At 39.3% G+C, this 21,444-nt stretch overlaps 1 protein-coding gene across 1 annotated transcript in view; it reads left to right on the plus strand.

Moving 5' to 3' along the window:
- ADAMTS3 (ADAM metallopeptidase with thrombospondin type 1 motif 3) overlaps window positions 1–19,810 on the plus strand; it is a 142,157-nt gene extending 122,347 nt beyond the window's left edge. The window contains exons 18-28 of the mRNA XM_084286119.1: window positions 995–1,140; window positions 1,704–1,879; window positions 2,961–3,094; window positions 3,619–3,742; window positions 7,346–7,426; window positions 9,064–9,227; window positions 9,835–10,000; window positions 10,766–10,898; window positions 11,166–11,373; window positions 12,100–12,217; window positions 17,083–19,810. Of these exons, the coding sequence (XP_084142245.1) occupies window positions 995–1,140; window positions 1,704–1,879; window positions 2,961–3,094; window positions 3,619–3,742; window positions 7,346–7,426; window positions 9,064–9,227; window positions 9,835–10,000; window positions 10,766–10,898; window positions 11,166–11,373; window positions 12,100–12,217; window positions 17,083–17,660 (2,028 nt within the window). The 3' untranslated portion in view covers window positions 17,661–19,810. The remainder of the gene's footprint in view (window positions 1–994; window positions 1,141–1,703; window positions 1,880–2,960; window positions 3,095–3,618; window positions 3,743–7,345; window positions 7,427–9,063; window positions 9,228–9,834; window positions 10,001–10,765; window positions 10,899–11,165; window positions 11,374–12,099; window positions 12,218–17,082) is intronic.
- The last annotated feature ends 1,634 nt before the right edge of the window (window positions 19,811–21,444 follow it).

A 21,444-nucleotide genomic window follows, 5' to 3' on the forward strand; every position in this document is an offset into this window, starting at 1 on the left:
TGGAGCCAGAGGAAGGGAAAAGCAGGAGCTGTGCTTTCCCACCGTGGTGTTCTGTGAACTGTTCAGATCTGGTTGTAATACAGACTAAATCTTGGAGTTTGAGGACACTGAGCCCTTAGTTCAGGTGTAGCCCACTCCCATCCTCTACTGTGGCCTTTTAGTTATGTTTTTTTTTTGTTTGTTTGTTTTGTTTTGTTTTTTTCTGATTCTTCTCCCATCTGCAAAGTGCCCATAAAGCACCATTAAGAATCCCTGGCAGCAAATGATGCTGTCACTGTAGGATAGGAGTATTTAATCCCAAACTCTTCTTAGTGTTTGTGGTCCAGACATCCTGTGGCTAAATGTTTGTGTAGACTTAGGATTAGTTTTTATTTTTGCCTTTTAATATCCCCATTAGTGAATGTCCTGCTGCTAATTCATTTTTAATTATACAATTATACTCAAGCAAATGTTTGTTTAACAAATTCCTTGTAAAACAGAGCCACTTATACTATCTGGATATGCCCTAGCCAGCAGCAAAAAAATACCCTGCCCAGTGACTAGCCCTCTGTTCCAGCTTATTTGCATGAGTGTTTTATTTGACCAGTATTAGGAAAAAAAGTAAAATAAAAAAACTACTAATCCTCATCAAGAACTTCATCCTGTGATACAATAGTGAGAACATGAAAATTCCTTTAAAAAGATGGTAGCAACTCAAACGAAGCAAAGAATTATTTAAATCAAGTGAAAAGAGTATAACATGTTTTGTGCATCTGCCGGTGAAAGGATACAGGCTCAGGTGTGGCAGCGCTGCTTATTGAGGAGGGGGATCAGGCACTGCAGGGCCCAGAGTACAGAGACCCTCACCCACTTTGTCCCCAGGAAAGTCTCTGTTTGCCATCTGTTTTCTGAGGCATCCCTTCCTAGCCCCATGAGCTCACCTCTGCGGACTTTTAACATTACTGTGATTATACATTTGTTTTGGTTTCTGTTTTCCTTGCCCGATTTCTCTCAGTGGTGCTACAAAGGTCACTGCATGTGGAAGAATGCTAACCAGTTGAAGCAGGATGGCAACTGGGGACCCTGGACAAAATTCGGATCCTGTTCACGAACCTGTGGAACTGGAGTTCGTTTCCGAACACGCCAGTGCAACAATCCAATGTAGGTCTTCTGTCTTGGTGGTAGTTACATTGATTGGTAATCATTGTAGGTGTTGGCTGAAATGGCATTTATGTTTTGGGATGGAGTCTGCCAAACTTCACGTTCTGTTCAAGCCCCTTGAAACATGGCTTTTTGCAGGGAGCCAGGATCATTTTTGGAGAATTCAAGAATTTCCAGAGGAAAGCCTGTGGAAAAACATCCCGTGAAGGATTTAGCTGATGTGTAAGAGTGAAGAGAACATAGTGTGCAAGCTCAGCAAGCTGCAGGATAAACTGTTAGATGATCCCTAATTGTAAATCAACAATTGGCAGCATACATGTGCACATGCATTGCTACTGCATTTCAGCACGTGCCTTTGGGATGTTTGGGCAAACATGGAGGTCACATTGCAAGTGCATATCCGTGCAGTGTAACTGCTCTGTTTCCATTTCTGTCAGTTCACACTCCCTTTTTTTTGAATTGTTACTTACAATTGAGTGTGAATTTCACTTTAAGGTAGAAGGAAAAAAAAAGAAGTAATGTTCAGAGGGTTTTAGAATCTCTTGAATGTTTTCTCCTCACAGGCCAATTAATGGAGGTGAAGATTGTGCTGGTGTCAATTTTGAGTTTCAACTCTGCAATACGGAAGAGTGTCCAAAGCACTTTGAGGACTTCAGAGCGCAGCAGTGTCAGCAACGCAACTCCCACTTTGAGTATCAGAACAGCAAACACCACTGGCTGCCATACGAACACCCCGACTGTAAGTTCTGTTTTTCTGTGTTTATTACAAGTCAGTCCTCAAATCTTGCAGAGCTTGTGGCAGTCTCGTTCCAGTCACCATGCAGAGACTGGAAATAGCTGGGGTATGAGCGAGCATAGCTGAGACTAAAAAGTGGGAAAAAAGAATGGCCCAGAAAGAAATTTTTGAAACTTCTGTACTTTCTCCAACCCTAGCACAGGTAGCTTCCCCTAACTTTCATCCTCTTCCTAGTAAGAACACAGTGTGAAAGCTGAGGCTTGCAGCTGCTGGAATAGTTGATGGGTGCTCATTGCATTTAATGCCCATGACTGTTGGGGCCAAGTGTAGAAAGCTGTGCTCAGGCCCTGAAAGACTCTTCCTGCCCTCTCTCCCATGCAGCTGTTTGTCTGTTTGAGTGCAAAACATGAATGCTACCACTACTAGTAATTTGCACCAGAAGTAGTATTTTGTTCTAATGGCACTACTGGAGAAGTCCTTTCGTAGTATTTTCCCACTCTTGTATGGGTCCAGCAGCCAGAGCCTGATTCTTCACTCCTAACTCTAATTGAACCCAGTAACTACGTTGAGTAATGAGGACAACTCAAGCACAAAGTTTCTTAGCTCACTGAAAGGTGTTTCAGAGCTGCTTTGAGTTGCTGACATTTTTTCCTCAGGTATCTCCAGAGAAACCCTTTATATGCTTGTCTAGGGAGTCAGATTCAGATAGCGACATTCAGCTGGTATCTTCCAAAAAGGCTAAAGAAAGTTAAAAGACCCATACCCTCTGTTCTTTTCATATGATATCATTTCCTAAATTCAGCCCTGTTCCCAATAAGATCAAAGTGGAAGCTACATGCGGAGTATTGGAGAATGCAATTCTAGGAGCCTCTTTGGAAGGGAACTGATTTCTTTGAGAATATCTCAAAGCGATAGGCCCATAGTTCAGAGAAAAGCAACTTGCTGTTTGTTTGTTTTTCCCCACATCTGTCTGTTTAAGGTCCTTTCTGTCTTATTCTCTGTCTGCCTTTAGTGGGATGTTTTTCTGAAGCTCATCTGGGTTTCTGTTAACTTATGCAGTTACTTCTGTTTCTCTGCTATGCAGCTAATAAGAGATGCCACCTGTACTGCCAATCCAAAGAAACAGGAGATGTTGCTTATATGAAACAGCTGGCACATGATGGGACTCGCTGTTCCTATAAAGATCCCTACAGCATTTGTGTTCGTGGAGAATGCGTGGTGAGTGGCACCTTCCCAAGACTGTCACTGAATTTGAACTGTGCTGTTACCTAACAACTCTGTCTAGCAGCAATCAGAACTCTGTAAATAGTGCAGAGATAGACTTTGCAGATGTTTTGAAATTAAATATTTGCAGCATCACATTCCTCATTATTACTTGAAATTTAAATTAAATTAGAGCAGTGGCATGAATCTGTTCCATGCAAATACTCCACTTTTCTTCAACTAATGGTTTCATTTGCCTCATTTACACTTAAGTTTCCTGTCTGAAAAGATATTTTTTTCCATCTTTCCCATCTTTCCTAGTCTTGACGTAGAGTGGATATAACATGACAATCAATTCTTGTTCTTCACCTAGGAAACCATCATGCGGCACCAGGTTTTCAAGTAATTTGTGTTTAAATAAAATAGATCAGTGTTGGGTGGCGAGTTCCTGAATGCATTGATTTTGAGATTGCTCCCTCTATAACAAAAACTTACAGCCTACAATAAAGCCATGTCTCTTTTTGCTCTTCTTTCTGCAGAAGGTGGGTTGTGACAAGGAAATTGGCTCCAATAAGGCTGAAGATAAGTGTGGTGTCTGTGGCGGAGATAACTCTCATTGCCGAACTGTGAAAGGAACCTTTACCCGCACTCCCAAAAAGCTTGGTAGGAATAGCATTTTCTTGCCTATAAATTTAGTTCTTTTAAACTTTTAAAACACTGGAATGTTTCTGTCTTTTGAAGGACTAATTAGAAGAAAGTTTGAAAGTCTGGTGTATCCAGAAACACTCACCAGGCAGAACATGTTTAGTTCTTTGTAAATGCTGAAGCCCAAACAGACAATGTTTGTGTTAAGTGGGGATACACCAAGTTCTGCCAAACAAAAATGAACTATTCTTCTTAACAGTGCAATTCAGAAGAAATCAAGGTACTTTACTTGATGCTAAGTGTAACATACTTTGTATGTAGGATGACTAGAGGAAATACTTTTTTTCCCTTTGAAGCTTTTCACAAGTTTTTATTTTCAAACCTAAACTCAAGTTTTAAGAACTTGTTTGCATACGAACATGTAGATCCTCATATCAAATTAGTCATCACAAATTACAGACTTTTAGTTAAATAAACAAATGAAAAATAAGTTCAACTTAATTCTGAACCAAATATAAAAATATTTTGGAAGAAACCCTCATTTCTGTCATCTTTTGAGTTGTATAACTGACATCCAGTGAAACATATAAAAGCATTCAGTCAGCTCTGAACTAAGAATGTGCTGGTTAAAATGCTCAGACTAGACTGGAGTACATTGCAGCACATCTCATCAATAATTATTTAAGATCTCCTTGGACTTCCTCGGAAATTTAAATTTAGTCATTTATTTGTTAAGCCAGGGCAGCATTATCTTGTATATTTCGCTGAGAATATTTTGCATTTCAGGACTTTCCTATTATTGCTTTTATTTCAGTGTAGGGAAGCTACTCAGGGATATGAGTATGTATGACTTGGTGCTATTTCAGTAATACCTGTTTGATAGAACTAAGTGCTTTAAGACAGAGTGGAGAAAGGCTTAGGGACAGATAGTGTGAATATCTTCTTTAACAGTTCAGAGGCTGGTAACTGCTGCCATGAAGAAAGCTTTGCTGCAGCATTGGTAACTAATTTTGGACAGTAAGTGAGCAACCAAACTAAACTTGGACAAAGACAAGTTATTGTGTGAATGGAAATAAAATATATGAAATATTCTGCAGAAAATACTTAGTAATTATTACAAACCAACTGGAAAAATGTTACTGATTGTAATTATCAGAGCCAGTAGAGAACCTTTCTGAAAGGGATGACAGGGGGACTGATGCATTAGACACAGAATAATGTAAGAATTACTCAAATTTAAGACTATAACTTAAGCCTCATGTATAGACCTGTGTATTTCTTGAGCTGGGAGTTACTATGCTTTTCTGAAAACAAAACAAAACACCTCCTGTAATCAGGAGAAATAAGTGCTCAGCCTTATAAGTGTGTTTCTAATCTTTTTCACTAAGAAAAATGAAAATGTAGTTTGGGGGGCAGAGGGAATATTCGTGTCACAACTTCGGATCCAGTCCAGGAAGAGCTTTCTCCAATGAGTCTGGTTTCTATTTTCTATAGCAGTGGTTTGCAGCTCACAGCTTGCAGTCAGTGTACCTACGCCTGTGGTTTGGCTTACTGCCTGGGAGATAACAGGGCAAATGACAGGCCAGCAGAGGGCAAAATGTTCTATTGACCTCATCATGCTCTGTCTCAGCATTTTTGCCTGGGGGCCCTGAGTAATACTGCATTGTCTTATGGGGTGATAGTGTGTGACTGGATGTTTTCACAATGTTCTCAGTGCCTGGAAAGCACTACAATTCAAAGTGACAGACAGTGCTAGGATATGGTTCAGGAAAGACTGCTGTTGATCAGCCACTTCCAAATGTTAATGAAAGTGATGAAAGTGTTTGTGAAATGTTTATTGTTTTATGGTAACTTTGGCAATCTAGTCATTAAAAGGACTAATTGACCTCTTCCAACAGGAAAACATTTAAGCAAGAGATGCCAAAAAGAATTCAAGTTTCTGGAAAATGAAATCTGCAAGTATCCAACTTAAAATCACCTATCTGAATTTTCACTGGTCTAATTTTCATTGACTATTAAAATTTGCTAGATGTGTCTAATACTGCTTTAAATGCCTTTGAACACAGAACGTAAGTGCTATTTTATATTTGTTAAGACCATCTGGCTGACAATGTAGTCAATGAAATAACAGGGCTTGGCTCCCATAACACTAATTACAGACGTTCTATTTAAGGGAAGACAAGAGGAGCATTTACATTGCCCAAAGGAGCTCGCAATATTTCCCTTTCTGAAACAAAGGAGTCTAAAAATACTCTGGGTAAGTTTCATGTGCTTGCAGAAAGAGCGACATCCATGGCAACTCGAGAGTTCTTGCTATAGTTCTCATCTTCATCTAGATGTTGATAGATAACACAAAATCAGGCAAAAGTTTTGTTTCATATGCTCAAAAAATGGTCAGTAAAAAAGTCAGCAAATGCTGCTTTTGCATTCACTCATCAGCCAAGACCATGATTTTACACACTCATAGTTCTTCATTTTCTTTTCTTTGGTTAGCAAGCCAAGCAGCAGTCCTATGTCAGACGCATGGCAAACTACACATTTATTGGTTAGTCTTAGAATCCCTCAGATGAAACAGTTACTTAAATGCTAAATCTTCTGTTTGCAATGCACAAATACTACAAGTCTTGTCACATCTACACTGCTTTGGTAGCAGGAAATTGGATTGTGGAGTACAAATCAGAGGAAAAACTTATTCAGCTCTTTAAAAATGGATCCAAGAAGATTTATCATAATTAAATATGCAGGTGTTATAGGGAAAATAGAGGAATATGAAAATGCTATGAACTCAGAGTTTCACATCCTTACATCCAATTAATTATACATTCATTTTGGTACCTGTGTAGCTCTTCTTTAAAACTTTAAGTAGAAGTGCCTGTTGACGGGTTCTGAAGACAGATTTTAGTCTTCCTAAATTACCGTAGTACGTGTTTAACATCACACTAATTACTTGTGGTTTGGACTGATAAATAATTAAAATTGAAAATAGGAATTCTTGTCTTTGGGAACTGTTTCATACTCTTAGCTATAGAGAGTTGAGTTCAGCCCTTTCACCTCAGCAGTAATACTTGATTTGATTCATTTTACATTTCACAGTTGTCAGCAATGAACTTCCACATAGACAAGGCCTTCCTTAAGTGTAGCAATAATACACTCTGTACTACATCCAACTTTCTTCAGAGTCGTTGATGTCTCAGAAGTAAATAGGCACACTTAAGACATAAACATGTAACAGTACAGTAAATAAATTCAAATCTAACAGTCTGGCTGATGGGTGATCTGGAAAAAAAATAATCTTGTTTTTCTCCTTTGTATGCTCAGAAACATAGGAAACATATTTTTGCCTGAATTGTTAATCATTATGGCCTATAGGAGAGTAGCTAATCCAGCGACAAATAGATTTGTAACTGGTTTCTCTTTTCTCCCTGAAAGAGGAAAAGCACAAGGAAGTCTTGCCAAACATGTTACAAAACTATTTGATCAGTTTCTCTGTGGCACTGCTTCTCAGTTGATGGATGCCCTCTTCTGCAAGTAGAAGCTGGATGATGTAGAGCACTCCTAACCATGGCTATTACTTTTTATTTCCTCCTCTGCTTTCTCCATTGACTACTACACATGCCAAAGGGTACCTTAAGATGTTTGATATCCCTCCTGGTGCTCGACATGTGTTTATCCAAGAAGACGAGGCTTCTCCTCACTTTCTTGGTAAGTGTTTCTCTCCTCAGGTTTGGCTTTGAGGCATGATGAGAAGCATGGGGCAGTCATGCAAAAGAACCTGAGAAATGAGATAACCAAATTAAAGTATTTAGGGTAAATATGTGCATTCAGAATTGCATGTTAAGGACTGAGTTCAACAGCATAAGCTTAGCAATCAAATTTAATTCTCATCTGAATTCTTCAAAATATTAAACTGATCCAATTTGCATGCTTACTAATAAAAGACTGTCATCGCTCAAATTTAAACAGGCGCTGCCAGAGTAAAAAAAAAAAAAAAAAAAAAAAAAAAAGATGCATTCTGTTTTGTGAATGATGAAATTCACTATCTTTAATTATTCTTATTTGCTGCAGATTGTAAGCAACAGCATTTTTAATGGAAAGAAAGACTGGAGAACTTGTCATATAATTGCAGTCCCTTTCATTTGAGATTTTTCTTATGTAAGAAATACCATATTGTTGTTAATCAGCTTGTGTCTTGCTACTTACCACTTCCTAATGCTTAAGGGAGTTTTAGCTTACACTAGAGGGGTGAGATCATTCATTGCTTCTAACATTCTTTTAGCCAGCTCTTTTTGTGCGAAGGCACTGTCCGAATTTTAAACTCTTTAGGCAAAGTTAAGTCAGTTACTAAAAAAAAAAAAAAGAAGAAGAAGAAAAAAGAATAAAAAATAAAAAGAAGAGACAATAGTTTTGGCTGTGCTAATGTCAGAGAAAAACTCCTGGCTTTTGAGGTCCAAGATATTTGTGTGGACCAAGCACAGCCTTCTCATACCTTTCAGGGGATAGCTTTGATTTGGCAGTAAGTAGTTTCATCACACTTCCAACTAGGTACTGCAGAACTCCTGCATTTTGATTAATCATAGGAACATGTGAGATTTCTGCATATATTTTATCATGTTCTATGGTGATCTGCAAAAGAAAAAATGAGAGCCCACCTCTCAGATTTCTGATGTAATGGCTTGTCATCAGAGTGCAATAATAACCTGCACACTACATGACTTCCAAGGTGTATTGCAGGAACCCAAAACCAGTAAGTTTCCCAGGGGTTCAAATGCCTCAGCTCTTTGCTTACTGATTTTAGCATCTGGTACTTAAATACATCTGCAAAAGACAGTGAAATACAGAAAAAAGCTGTCATTTTTATAACCCGAGGAATATAAGGAATGCACTTAGAGTCTCCTGAGGTGTGTATTCCCAGTGATGCTGGTTTGGTCTTATGCAAATGTGGAGGAAGGGAAACTCTGAAGATTTGACCTGAGTTTCTTGCTACTACCCGTGCTTCCTGGGAACTAAACCAATATGGAAAATGTGCGTATTATTACACAGGAAGAAGTTTTTCAGTCCATCTCTAGCTCTGTATCTGTATCTAACTCATATGGATAAGGAGGTCTAAAATCGAATCAAACATGCAAATGTGTCTATCATCAGAGTGGAATTTGGAGGCTAAATGAGATGGTCTTGGAGGGCCTTTTTCTGAGAATGCATCTATAGCATTTCCTAGTGTTTGTTTGTATGTTTTTTGTAAAAAGCTTTCTGTAATATCTCCGATCAAGTTTCACATAAGCCACTACGATTGCAGACGCTATGATGGAAGGCACGACTGCCACTCTTTTCAATCCTTTCAGCAATTAAGAACCAGGCTACAGGACACTATATTCTGAATGGGAAAGGGGAGGAAGCCAGATCCCGATCTTTCATCGACCTGGGTGTGGAGTGGGAATACAACATAGAAGATGACATAGAAACTCTTCACACTGATGGGCCTTTGCATGATGCAGTGGTTGTGCTGGTAGGTTGTATGTCAAGCAGTGGGAACATGGTGGTTTTGTCTTTTGTAAAAGTGCACAGTCAGCACAGAGATTGTGCTGAGACAAACTTTGCTGTGTTAACGCCTGTCAGAAAGACATATGCTGAGGAGTCAGCTGGCAGGCTGAAATCCTTTCCTCACTAGCTGTTACCCTCCCTTGTAAACTGCTGCCTGTTCATGCAGTGGTAAAGTATCAGTCACAAGCCAAATATTGTGGTCTCTGACTTCAATGGGACACTTTCTGTGGACAAAAAAAGTCACTGCACGTCAAACAGTATTTGAGACCAACCCTGGTCTCCTGCCAAGTAGATGACTGGGCCACTGCATCGTTTCATCCCAGATGATGGTGTCCTACTTGGCCAGCCTAGAAAGCTAGTTTAGAAAGGCATCTCATTTTAAACAGCTCTCTGTTGATTTTACTATTGTTAGCTCTAACTGTGAAGATAAAAGAAGACTTTTTTTTTTTTTTTTTTTTCCAATTAGCTAACCAGCAGTTTCCACGTGTCCTTAAAAGGCCATAGTTTCTTTACACTACAGAATAAATAATGGCTCTGGTTTTCTACCACTGTTTGCATTTGATTATTAATAGATCATTCCTCGGGAGAATGACACAAGATCTAGCCTGACTTATAAATACATCATTCACGAGGATTCAGTGCCAACTATCAACAGCAACAACGTCCTACAGGAGGAAATAGATACTTTTGAGTGGGCATTAAAGAGTTGGTCGCAGTGCTCCAAACCCTGTGGTGGAGGTAAACAGATGATGTAGCACATTCTAGTAATAAATGACAAATTACCAAAAGTAGAAGAGTAGAAGGTGGGGGAAGTGAATGCTTTAAAAATCTTGGGCTTCCTTTTTAAAAACAGCTTGTTATTTGTTATTTGGGGTGGCCAATCTTAAAATATCTTAAGTGTCTGATTATTCAAAAGTGTAATGCTTCAGCCTAGAAAGAAAAGTCCTTTTTAGGTGTTTAAATGCAGCACCCAAAGCCTCTTTGGATGTACAAACCCAGCCATTTATGCTACTGAGTGTTCACTTTACTTATGGAATGCACACTACTCCTATACAAATAATGGGGAATGTAAATTTCTAAGTCACTTTAAGACTTTTGTACAGCAAATGAGTGGGTGATGTCATCCAGCAGCAAGAACACTAAAATAAGATTTGGGACATGGGTTTATTCCCTTGTTAGTCAGTGACCTGCCACTTGACAATAAGGAGGTAATTTCTACTGTCTCTTTGCCAAAATCTGTATGTGCAATGCAGAGGTTAGACTAAAGGGTCTTAACAGTCCCTTTTGGCCTTGAAAACCTACCCTAGTGCCATGTTTTAAACAACATCCACAGAGCACTCTGCAACAATGTAGTGCTTGAAAACTGAACAAACTGTGAGCATGTTTAAATACCTTGTTAATATATGTCATGTAAAACCATTTAATAGAACATAAAACTTATATTTAAGTCAAAAAAATCTAACAAGAACCTGTTTTTCCTGACTTTTCTGAAATATGTTCCAGGGTTCCAGTATACCAAATACGGGTGCCGCAGGAAAAGTGATAACAAAATGGTTCATCGCAGCTTCTGTGAAGCCAGTAAAAAGCCAAAGCCCATTCGTAGAATGTGCAATCTTCAGGAATGCACACAGCCTCTGTAAGTGTGTCTTAGAGATAAGATACAAACGATTGCCTTCTGTGGTAGGTGTGGAAATCAACCCATGTTAGATTTGGGATGCTATCCGATAGCTATCTAGATTGGAGCTCCTGTGTTCTGGATGTTTTTCCTGTCTTTGTAAGACTGGTTACTGACCTGAGTGGTTTCACCACCAAAAAAAATTGCATTCTAAGGGCTGCCTGAGCTGGCAGCAGTTTGGATAATGGGTAAAAGTTCTGATGGCATCTTGTTCTTTTTACACCCCAGGTGGTCAGCAGATGAGTGGGAATACTGCACAAAAACCTGTGGGAATTCAGGCTACCAGATCCGTACTGTGCGTTGCATTCAACCCCTCCATGATGGCGCAAATCGCTCTGTCCACTTCAAGTACTGCAGTGGAGATCGCCCTGAGAGTCGCAGGCCGTGCAACCGTGTACCGTGCCCCGCACAGTGGAAGGCTGGACCCTGGTCTGAGGTAGGTGAGCAGCAGTCACGAGCAAATACCATACCTCTGCTAACACCTCGTGCCTCCAATGTCAGAGCTGGGCCTGGGGTGAAAGCTCCTGACTGCACTTTGTCAGAGTTCTCCAAGACATGAAATTTGGCAGCAGATAATGCCATCCTAGAAACCAACATGGAAAACATCCACAATATTAGATACACAATCCTGATAAACAAATATTGAAATTTTGTTTTTCTCCAACTTTCCAACTTTGTATTTCCCTAACTCTGAGGACAGCTTTATAGATAGTTTTTTTTGTTTGTTTGTTTGTTTGACCAACTTGGACTGTGGTAGAATCTAAAAGTTTCTGCAATTGTCAGTATTGTTGTGATGTCTTTGGAACAAACAGCCGAACTTTACAGCTAACTCAGCAGGTACCGAGTTAGAATTCCATGCCCTTTGTGTTCTCTTTCTGTTATACTGTCAAGATCAGGAATTGGCTATAAGAAGACGAAGTAGAAAAATTCATAATATGCTCTAATAATAAATTTAACATTACAGAAAGGAAGAACTGCAGAAAATACCATCCTCTTTCTTTGCTTATTTTTCCATTATGCCACCCTTCGCTAAAGCCTGCTTTCAAAACAAGCTACTGGAATGTATAGCCTAATGTGAAAGACAGCCTTGGGCTATTTTATACACATTAACTATTGCACGTTGCTGTGAAATATCCTGAATTGTCTTGTGTCTGTCTCATAGTGTTCTGTGACTTGTGGGGAGGGCACTGAGACCCGGCAGATCCTATGCCGTGCTGGTGACCATTGTGATGGAGAAAAGCCAGAATCAGTGAGGACTTGTAAACTCGCTCCCTGTAATGGTAAGCAAACAACTTAATATGACTGCATCAGATGAGGGTAACAGTCCCTGTCTCAGGGCAGCATGTCAGGGCATAGCAGTTTTCTGGGATAGAGATGGTTAAGACTTTTCATACTCATTAAATTCCAATGAAAAATACTAGACCTGTATTTAATCCTACCTAAAGCTTTAGTTTTACTTGGTGAACTTTCTATGTACAGGTTTCGAAGACAAGGCAGAGCCCATGCTTATAATGACGTAGTGTACACACCAAGTTTGTACTGTGGCATATTTTAAAGACCCTACACTGTCAGGTGACAACCACACAACACCATTCACTTCTTGCATTCTAGATAATGCATCATTCACTCGAGATTGCCCTGCTGTTTTCCAGCTAGAGGCACCCTGTTGTCCAGACTATTATTGATACCTTAACTCCAGGGGGTTTGGTGTTTCTCACACACCAGGGTTGTTCTCTCTTGTAAACATGCTGAAATAAGGGCATTTAGATATGTTAGCCTAAGTTGCATTTGCAAAAATTGGGCCAAAGGTGAAGGTCAATCCAAAGAAGACCCTGCTTGACCTTCAGATCACAGGAAGAGTTTTACAACCCTGCCAATTGAAAGGAAATGAAAATATAATACAATTTATTTGTTTTTTTCAATCTCTCATGATAGTCCTAATACTTTGACCACTGGCTGGTAGAAAAAAAATCTTTAGTAATTAGTATTTAGTAATTTAGTAACTCTTTAGAGTAAGAGTTCTTAGAACATGCAGTATGCTCTCCCACAGATTGAATTTAACTGCTTGCCACAAGTCTGGTAAAAGTTTCTACTTTGCTCTTTTTCTCTGCTGCTATTGCTAGTGAAGGAACTCAGGAGAAAATAATTCTCAGACCGATGAACTGTTAAGAAATGGTGGGTCCACTAGGTGGGAGCAAATCATTATCTGTGACTTTAGAAACAAATTTTATTAAGGACTGATTATTCACTGGTGATAGAAACATTTCCAAAACTAAAAGAAATAAGGGTTACATCTTCAAAAACTATTCAGGTAAATTTGATCTTGTGCTTTAAGCATTAGCTTAAAGAATTTGTTCTTTAAGTATCACCTGGGATTTTCTGTAATAGACTGTTAAATTCCAGCCATTCAAAATTAAGTATCATTCAGTCTTTTTTCTCCATGTGAGTATTATGTTTTCCCACAGCAATACTCAGTGCCACTGACCTGCAACACCTAGGATTCACTAATATGGAATGTAAGCAATAGATGGTCTTGTACAGACCCTCTACAAATTGCAGTTGAATCACCTTGGTTAATACTTACTTTTATTTTTTTGGATACTTAATATGGACCCCATCTCACATGCCCTGGTGAATGAAGGATTTCTGTGGTCACATGTAGGCACTGGGGGTGCTTTACAGGGTTCTGAAGCCCTAGGTTCATTTCCTCAAGAGAGAGGACATAGCACACATTGCAATAGCTGTTAAAAAAAGAAGTAATGGCCAGGGAAATGCAATGATCTACCTGGCCTTGCTGTAGCAAACCTACAGCACAATGTGGGCTTTATGAAAATGCTGCTAACTACAAGGGCATGTACAGCTGCATCCAGCCAAGTCCTTCATCCTTTTGAAAAAACCACAGGGGCCCTGTGCATTTTATTCCTCAGCCAGACTCTCCTCTTTGAGCACAAACCTCTCTACTTTGCTCAGGGATTAGGGCCATAACTTTTACCAAGCACTGGGATTTTCAACCTCTGCACTAAGTAGCTGCCAGTATTCTTTCAGACCAAGTAGTCTATCTTTTTTGCCACACTCTTCTGATGTGGTTTCTACCACACTCTATGTTTTGGGGGAATGCAGCTAATATATAAATAGTGTTCTGTAACATTTATGTAGATAAACCCTTTATGTAATGTGTGGTAGACCTTTATTTTTAAGTCTGTATAGCCTGGGTTATTATTTTGATTTTCAGGGCTTTAGACTTAGCAAAACATTAGTCTATATTACGTGTTTTTGACCAGTGATTTACCGTATAAATGCACAGTTGCTGAGAATTTCATCTTAATGGAGCTGGGATGGACATTTTTCATAGCTGGAGTGATTCCTTTTATGTTATGTTAAAGCTTTTCTTTTTCATTTCATGTCTGCATACAGAAGAGTCACCAGCTCTTCCTCAGTGGAGCTGAGTTTTGTAGTGTAGAAAAATGAGGACACCTCCCATAGATATTTCACTTACTCTTCTTAACTCTCTATGACTAGAAGGAAAACGGAGGCAAGATTTTACTCTTCAGGTCCATAGCAGTAATCTGAGCAGCAGTCATGTTTCTGTGGCTGTGCAAATGTTATCATCAAATTTCCTTTTTATCTGTCCCAAATTAAAAAACTGGTCTTGTGGTACTGACACGAACTGATGAGCTTCATGTAAGAACTCTGTTTGAGGAAGCCCTACTTTGCCAGATGTGATATGGTATGCATGCAGAAGTACCCACCTCCTGTTTTAAATTTTAGAGCCTAAATACCAACTTCCAGCTCAAAGCAAGATTTCTCAATGGGATGCTGTCAGCAAACATCCCATTGGATGTACAGTCAAGGTGATGCCTTTTTTAAGAGATATGTCAAATCTAGAATCTAATGTGAAAAATTTGAGTTAATTTAAATTCTATTCTAGTAGTTTCATCTTCTAAAAATTCCCTAGGGAGCCGATACACTTTCTTGTGTCTTCTACTCTTAGCTACCGTGAAGCAAGTAACAAATTGTGAAAAGGAGAATTTTTACCGTGAACATCAGCAGAAGGATACAAGCACTTCAGTACTGAATAGGAAATGGTTGACTAGGTTGTGCAGAATTAACCTAAAAAATAATAAAATTAAAAAAAATGGATTATGTGAGTATCTAGCTCCAAGATTATATTTACGGAAAGTAGATAAGTATAAAACCAAATCTTTGCACTACCATGTGAGTCACAAAATCTAAAGCATTGCAAACCAATACCAGAAAAAATAGCCATGAGAGAACAGGACTAAATAAGATGCATTTATGGAATGGCAAAAATAATTTTTGATTTGTTTGTCATTTTAGGTCACAATGTTTGCTTTCACTTATATATTGATATAAATCACAGTGCGTTAATAAGGTGACTGCCATAATTTTCCAGATAAGGTGCTTTCATTTCCATGAAGGCGTAATTATTACTTTACATATGATGCAAAGATTTGTGTTTCAATATTAGTTTTTCTAGTTTAGATGAATTATGAATACAGCCCTTGAATTTCCCATGCTAATTCCTGCTGAAAATAGTCTTATAGTGCCTCCATGGACTACATACGTTCCCAGGCAAAGCTGCAGATTTAATGCTAGGTTTGTCAAGAACCAATAAACACCCGTCCAAGGAAGCACATCAGGACTAGGAGCAAGGAAAAAAATTATATTATGTGCTGAAGTCATATAATTTGCTATTTATAAACAACATCCCGCGAGCCCACTGATGTGTGTAATTTTACTGAATTCAGTGGAATTAAGCTGATTTACACTGATTGAGGGGTTGGGCTACAGTTAATATTTTAAAATAGGAAAACTCGGTTGCCTAACGTACTGTTGACATGTGGTGAGACAGCATCTGTACACCAGTGAGAAAATATCACAGGACAGAAAGCTAATTTAATTTCAGAGCTTAATAAGTGGCAAAACATGGCATCTGTTGCTCGTTAAAATGTTGACTCCATAATTGCTAACTATGAATTGAGGACTAGACATGGAACAGATACTCTCAATCGTTGGGGTTAGCTTTTGGCCTTTTACATTATAATTTTGCATGCTTCTATTTTAAGTAAAATCCATCAATACTATTTCAAGTAAACTGTGATATCTTAGGAAAATTCTGTTAATGGGAATGTTTTGTTTTGCTGGTCTCTTCCAAAAGTATTTGAATAGTTACTGGATGCACTGAGCAACTCACTTGTCCTCAGTGCTGGTTTTCTGTCCTGTGACGTATTACACATTCCTATGTTCCTGGTCTGCTTCTGAACTGCTGCTAGAGCCTCAGCACCAGATTTAGGTACTGGTACAACAGGTTAAGAACATAAAATTTGTACATTTAAAAGACCGGATACAGATGTGCTCTTAGCTAAATATAAAAGCCTTATTTTTCCTTTTTCATATTCTTGCAATGACCACTGCATTTCTATGTGTCAAATACAAATATCCAGCAAACGCTCAAAGAAACATTGACATTTTTGAGACCCTCCAGTACATCTTTGACTTCTTTAAAATCTTTTCCTCTGGCTGAAAGGAATGCCACGCACAACTTGAAGGCATCTGAACTTCTGTTAAGAGCTTTCCATTGGTTCTCTAGTTATGTTTAGGAACTGAAAAACTAAGAAATGTATCTAACATTTTATTTTAATAGATCATATAAAAGGCATCTCCAGGAGTTACTGCTTGGGATTTATTTAAGGGAAAATTTAATTGTTTTTAATGTTGTTGATATGCAATGTCCTTAGGCTAGAAGGGAAGGTGAGTTGGGCTGGGTAGAATGACAACTAGTGTAGAGTATTTGGGAGTTATTAGGTTATCATTGGAAATTGCTGTCTGTGGCCCTCCAGAAATAGAGCATGACTTTCCTCTCCTCATGACTGGTGTGCACAGAATCCAGCATTTTCGGAGTGAACAATGATTTTTTGTTGTTGTTGTTGTTCCCAGCTAGGCCTCTTTGAAGGGGTTGGGTTAGTTTTAGGGGATGGGGTTGGTGAGTTCTTTGATGGATGAAGCATCTCAGACTAGCCCATCATTTTGGAAACATGGGCAGAACTTTATCAATGCCCATCTAAATTCCGTCCAGGCACTCTTCGGTGCTGGGTTTGTAATCAGCATTGGATTTGTTTTGCAGATGAACCCTGTATGGGAGACAAATCTATCTTCTGTCAGATGGAAGTGCTTGCACGGTACTGTTCCATCCCTGGCTACAACAAGCTCTGCTGTGAGTCCTGCAGCAAGCGCAGCAGCACCCTCCCACCTCCATTCCTTACCGAGGCTGCTGAGACTGAAGAGGAAGCGCTGTTCGATCACAGTGACCTGCCTAGGGCTTTGGTGATGCCAACGCCGTCAGTGCCCCGCTATGCAGAGCTCCTGCCTGGGCGAAGTTCTCTTGGCAGGCTTCGCTTTGCAGAAGAGGACACAGATACACGCATCTCCCCATCAAACACTAAGCCTAAAGGTGCTGAGTTTCCGCGATGGAGAGTTCCTGAGGCAAGCAAGACTTCTAGGCTGTTTGCTTTGCTACATCAGCCACCTGCCAACAGCAGCAGTCTTGGCCCTCGTAACGCCCTTGCTTTGGCAGCAGCAGTTCCTGTGGTGCCACTTAATAACACCATGGTGGGTGCTCCTTCTTCATTGAGAACCTCACGGAAGGGTGAGAAGCAGGTTGACAAGAGATGGCCTTCGAGGTCCTCCACTGTGGAAAGATGAACGTGAATGCCACGTGGAGGATAGTAGCAGAAAGAGGCTTTGTTTGGCTTTGTGTTTCAGTTCTTTACTTCTGGACACTATGGTGCATGCTGCTTTCCACGAGCAGGACGCTGCAGATCATCAACTCATTTCCTTGTAAATACAAAGAACAAGAAGTGCTGGTTCACTTTCTAGTCGCTCCCATCCTCCTCCCATCCTGCGTCATCTGGGTAGCGTGAATGCGTTGGAGGAAAGCACCAAAGAATATTCCTAACAGTGAGCAAAAGTTGCTGAGGGCATTGGTCAAGTTCTAGTACAGGGAAAGCGGCCCTGATGTCAGCACTCACCTCATTATTTTTGTTTTTAAACACATATAGAAAACGCCCCACTACAAGAGGTACCAAACGTTTACACTATACAAAATACTTTTGCAATGGAACAACCGAATCCATAAGACTTGTTTTGCTAATTTATCTATATAAATGGATATTGTATGAGCAAATTTGCAGCTGTTGTGTAAATACTGTATATTGCAGAAAATCAGTATTATTTTTAAGAGTTTTGTGCTGTCAGACAACTGTTTACCTATGTTACATTCTGGACAATTGCTAGGTGCCTGCCATTGAGTACTGCCTTATTTACATTCCATAAGTTGATTTTTTAAGCAGCATTGTCATAAAAGGAGGAGTTCCATTTTCATATGAATTACATCTACTGAAACTAGGAAAGAGTTTGGTTTTTATTAATGTCAACAATGTGATGCTTTCTTTGGAAATAGGGGGAAAAAAAGTGTGATCCTCAAGGTACGAGTCTACTTATTGCCACCTGCCCATTAAAAGTAGATTTAGAAATTTTAGTGTAATTCTAGTCACAGGTTGGGAAAACAATTGTATGTGCCTGTGAAATGAACACTGACACCCATGGCCCATGCTGAGCAGGCACTGCTTCAGTTTAGGAGTAGCAGTGCTGTCCCTTTGGTCTCCTTTTGCCTACGAGGTCAGACCAGTGTAGGAAACCATGTATATACTGTAAGTACTGTAATATTCACAAGTCAAAAATGAGTTGTGTTTTCCAGATGATCCGGTTGTTTTTTATGAAGCTGAAAAAGCATCACAGTGGTAGAATAGGCACTAATAAGAAATAGCTGTGGCAAGACTTAAAATAGATTTTTTTTTTTGCCTACTGGAAGCATTGATTTAAAGGTGAGAGAGATATTTATTTTTCAGCATGGTTCACCTCAAAATCTCCACAACCACAATGCATCTGACTGCAATAATGTACTAGTAATTTATGTCAATAACCATCTTGTTCACAGTCCACCCAATCACACTCTCTCCTGTGTGTTGCTGTAAAGTACTTGTATATAGGATTGAGAACTAAAGATATTTATTAAAAGTTGAATTCTTGATAGTATTTTATGTACTAAATATTTACACTAAGGGCAGTTGACTATTCTTTTTGCCAAGATAAAATAGAGAGATGTAACTAGATACCTGTACATGCTATGTCATACGGATAGAACAGAAATTTAAGCTAACTAAACTACTGTAGAGAAATTGTTGATCTTATTCTTTAAAAAAAAAAAAAAGTCTTATGACATTTTATTATTTTTTTTTTGTTACAGGCATCTTTAATTTCTAAATAGGCTATGAAAGATTCATGTGCAATTTTTGGCTCCCCATAAAAGGTCCTCATGATTGACCCATTTATAAGGACAGTGATTGTGAACCTCTAACATCCTATAAAATAGTAGGACTCCAAAGGCTAAATTCTGGAAATAAACTTCTGTAGTGATTATGCAGAATCACTACGATTAAGTAAGGATGAAAACTGTTGTCAGAAGACTTCTAAGGTAAATGAAACTTTTAAGTAGATGAATCCTGTTCAGGGGAGTATAGGGTCGCCATGCAAGACGCATCTTGTATTGTGATGTGCATAATCTAATCCACTACAGTATTGACCCAACACCTCTAAAGAATTGCTGCTACCTTTCTGCAAGGCTTTTGAAGGTCAAAGAAATTAGTATTAAACAGATTGTGCAGACAATCCCTGAGCCTCAAACAGACAAATAGGGTGTGTTTTATTCCTTGGAAATTTCCCAAATGTCAAATTCTTTCTCTGTCTTTATCTTCTACATATATACAATGTGGGTGTAGATAATCCTTGTACCTTTTTGCTTTCTTTTCTACCAAGCTAATTTCACTTTCATTAAAGTGTACACTACTGATCCTGTTTGTTGTATTGGGGAGCACGTAGCAATAAAATCTTTAACATAACAAATCTTTCTTTGGTTTGCTTCATATGGAAGGGTCTTTTTTTTTTTTTTTCATTACTTTGCCTTTTGCAAAATGAAGGAACACTTACATCCCAAAGCTTCACTCCCTTGAAAATTAAAAATTGAAAAAGATTTACAATTTTTATTTTTAAAAATATGTCCTGTTTTTACCATTGCGGAGGAATAAGCAGGGAAATTGGGGGAAAGGAAGGAGTGAATATTCTGTGATCCAGAGTCTTCCTGGTACGTGTGTATATGTCCGGATAGCAGCTCCAACACTTTTCTCAGGAACATGTAACACCTTGGGCTTTGCTTTATGAGGAATGGTATCTAAGAGATTCTGCATCTGCTGAACAGGAGGCATCTGCTCTCCTCTCCTTTAGCTAGAAATGTTTTCTGAGTAGATGAGAGGACTTCAGCAGCCAGCCACTGAAGACTTAAAAAACAAAACAAAACAAAAACCTCACCCATGTTATTTTAGTACAGGTGCATGTTCTAGCCTTCTGGTCCATCTGTCTTTAAGCAGTTTTGATACCATATATCTGCAAGAACGCATCCTTTGATATAATTGCTGTTTCTCACTTGACAAGTACAGGCTTCCATGTATAGTTAGCATTACCTAACGTCACAACTTCTCTGTGACCAGCAGATGGTGTGATACAGGGGCAAGTGGGGATGCTCCATGGGTTTTTGTATCTGTGGGAAGGCACATAGTCCAACAGCATCACACTGAAGGTTAAGGAAGGAAAGCTGCCTTGTCTTCATAGTACCCCATGCTCTGGTTTCACTGCTTGAAGTAGGTCATTTTGGGATTGTCCTAAGAGACTTATGAACATTTTTCTCCATTTCCAGTTGCCCATTTTCAAGAAAAGCAAATCCAAACTAGAACTTCTAGAGTAAAACTAGTTTGATAAGGGAGATCTTAATCGCTACATAGACACCAGAGAAACTGGCTTCTTAAGCCACTTGTTTTCATGACCTCATTGCTCTCCACAACTTCCTGAGAAGGTGAAGCAGAGAGGGAGGTGCTCTTCTCCCTGCTAACTGATAACAGGATGCACAGGAATGGCACAAAGCTGCACCAGAGGAGGTTCAGACTGGACATTAGGACAAATTTATTTACCACTTAACGTTGTCAAACACTAGAATAGACTTCCCAGAGAGGTGGTTGATGCCCCAAGACTATAAGTGTGACCTCAGCTGCTCCTCATACCTTTTCCCCTCTCGGCCCTTCACCATCTTTGTCGCCCTCCTCTGGACACTCTCCAACAGTTTAATGTCCTTTTTGTACCGTGGTGCCCAGAACTGCACACAGTACTCGAGTAAACTTGATTAAAAAAAAAAAAAATGGGGGAGGAGACTGCATTTTATTCTTGTCCCGTTTTTTTCAGCCCACACAGATGCTGTGCATTTCACTGAGAGATGCATCAATTAGTCCAGGGTGGGGGGGGGCTTCTCAGGCTTTTCCACAAACTGTTTCCTTGGGGGTCGAGCCAAAAACCCACACATCAGTGACGCTTACAGCACACA

The sequence above is a fragment of the Netta rufina genome (genome assembly GCF_964035555.1).
Source record: "Netta rufina genome assembly, chromosome: 4".
Lineage (NCBI taxonomy): Eukaryota > Metazoa > Chordata > Aves > Anseriformes > Anatidae > Netta > Netta rufina.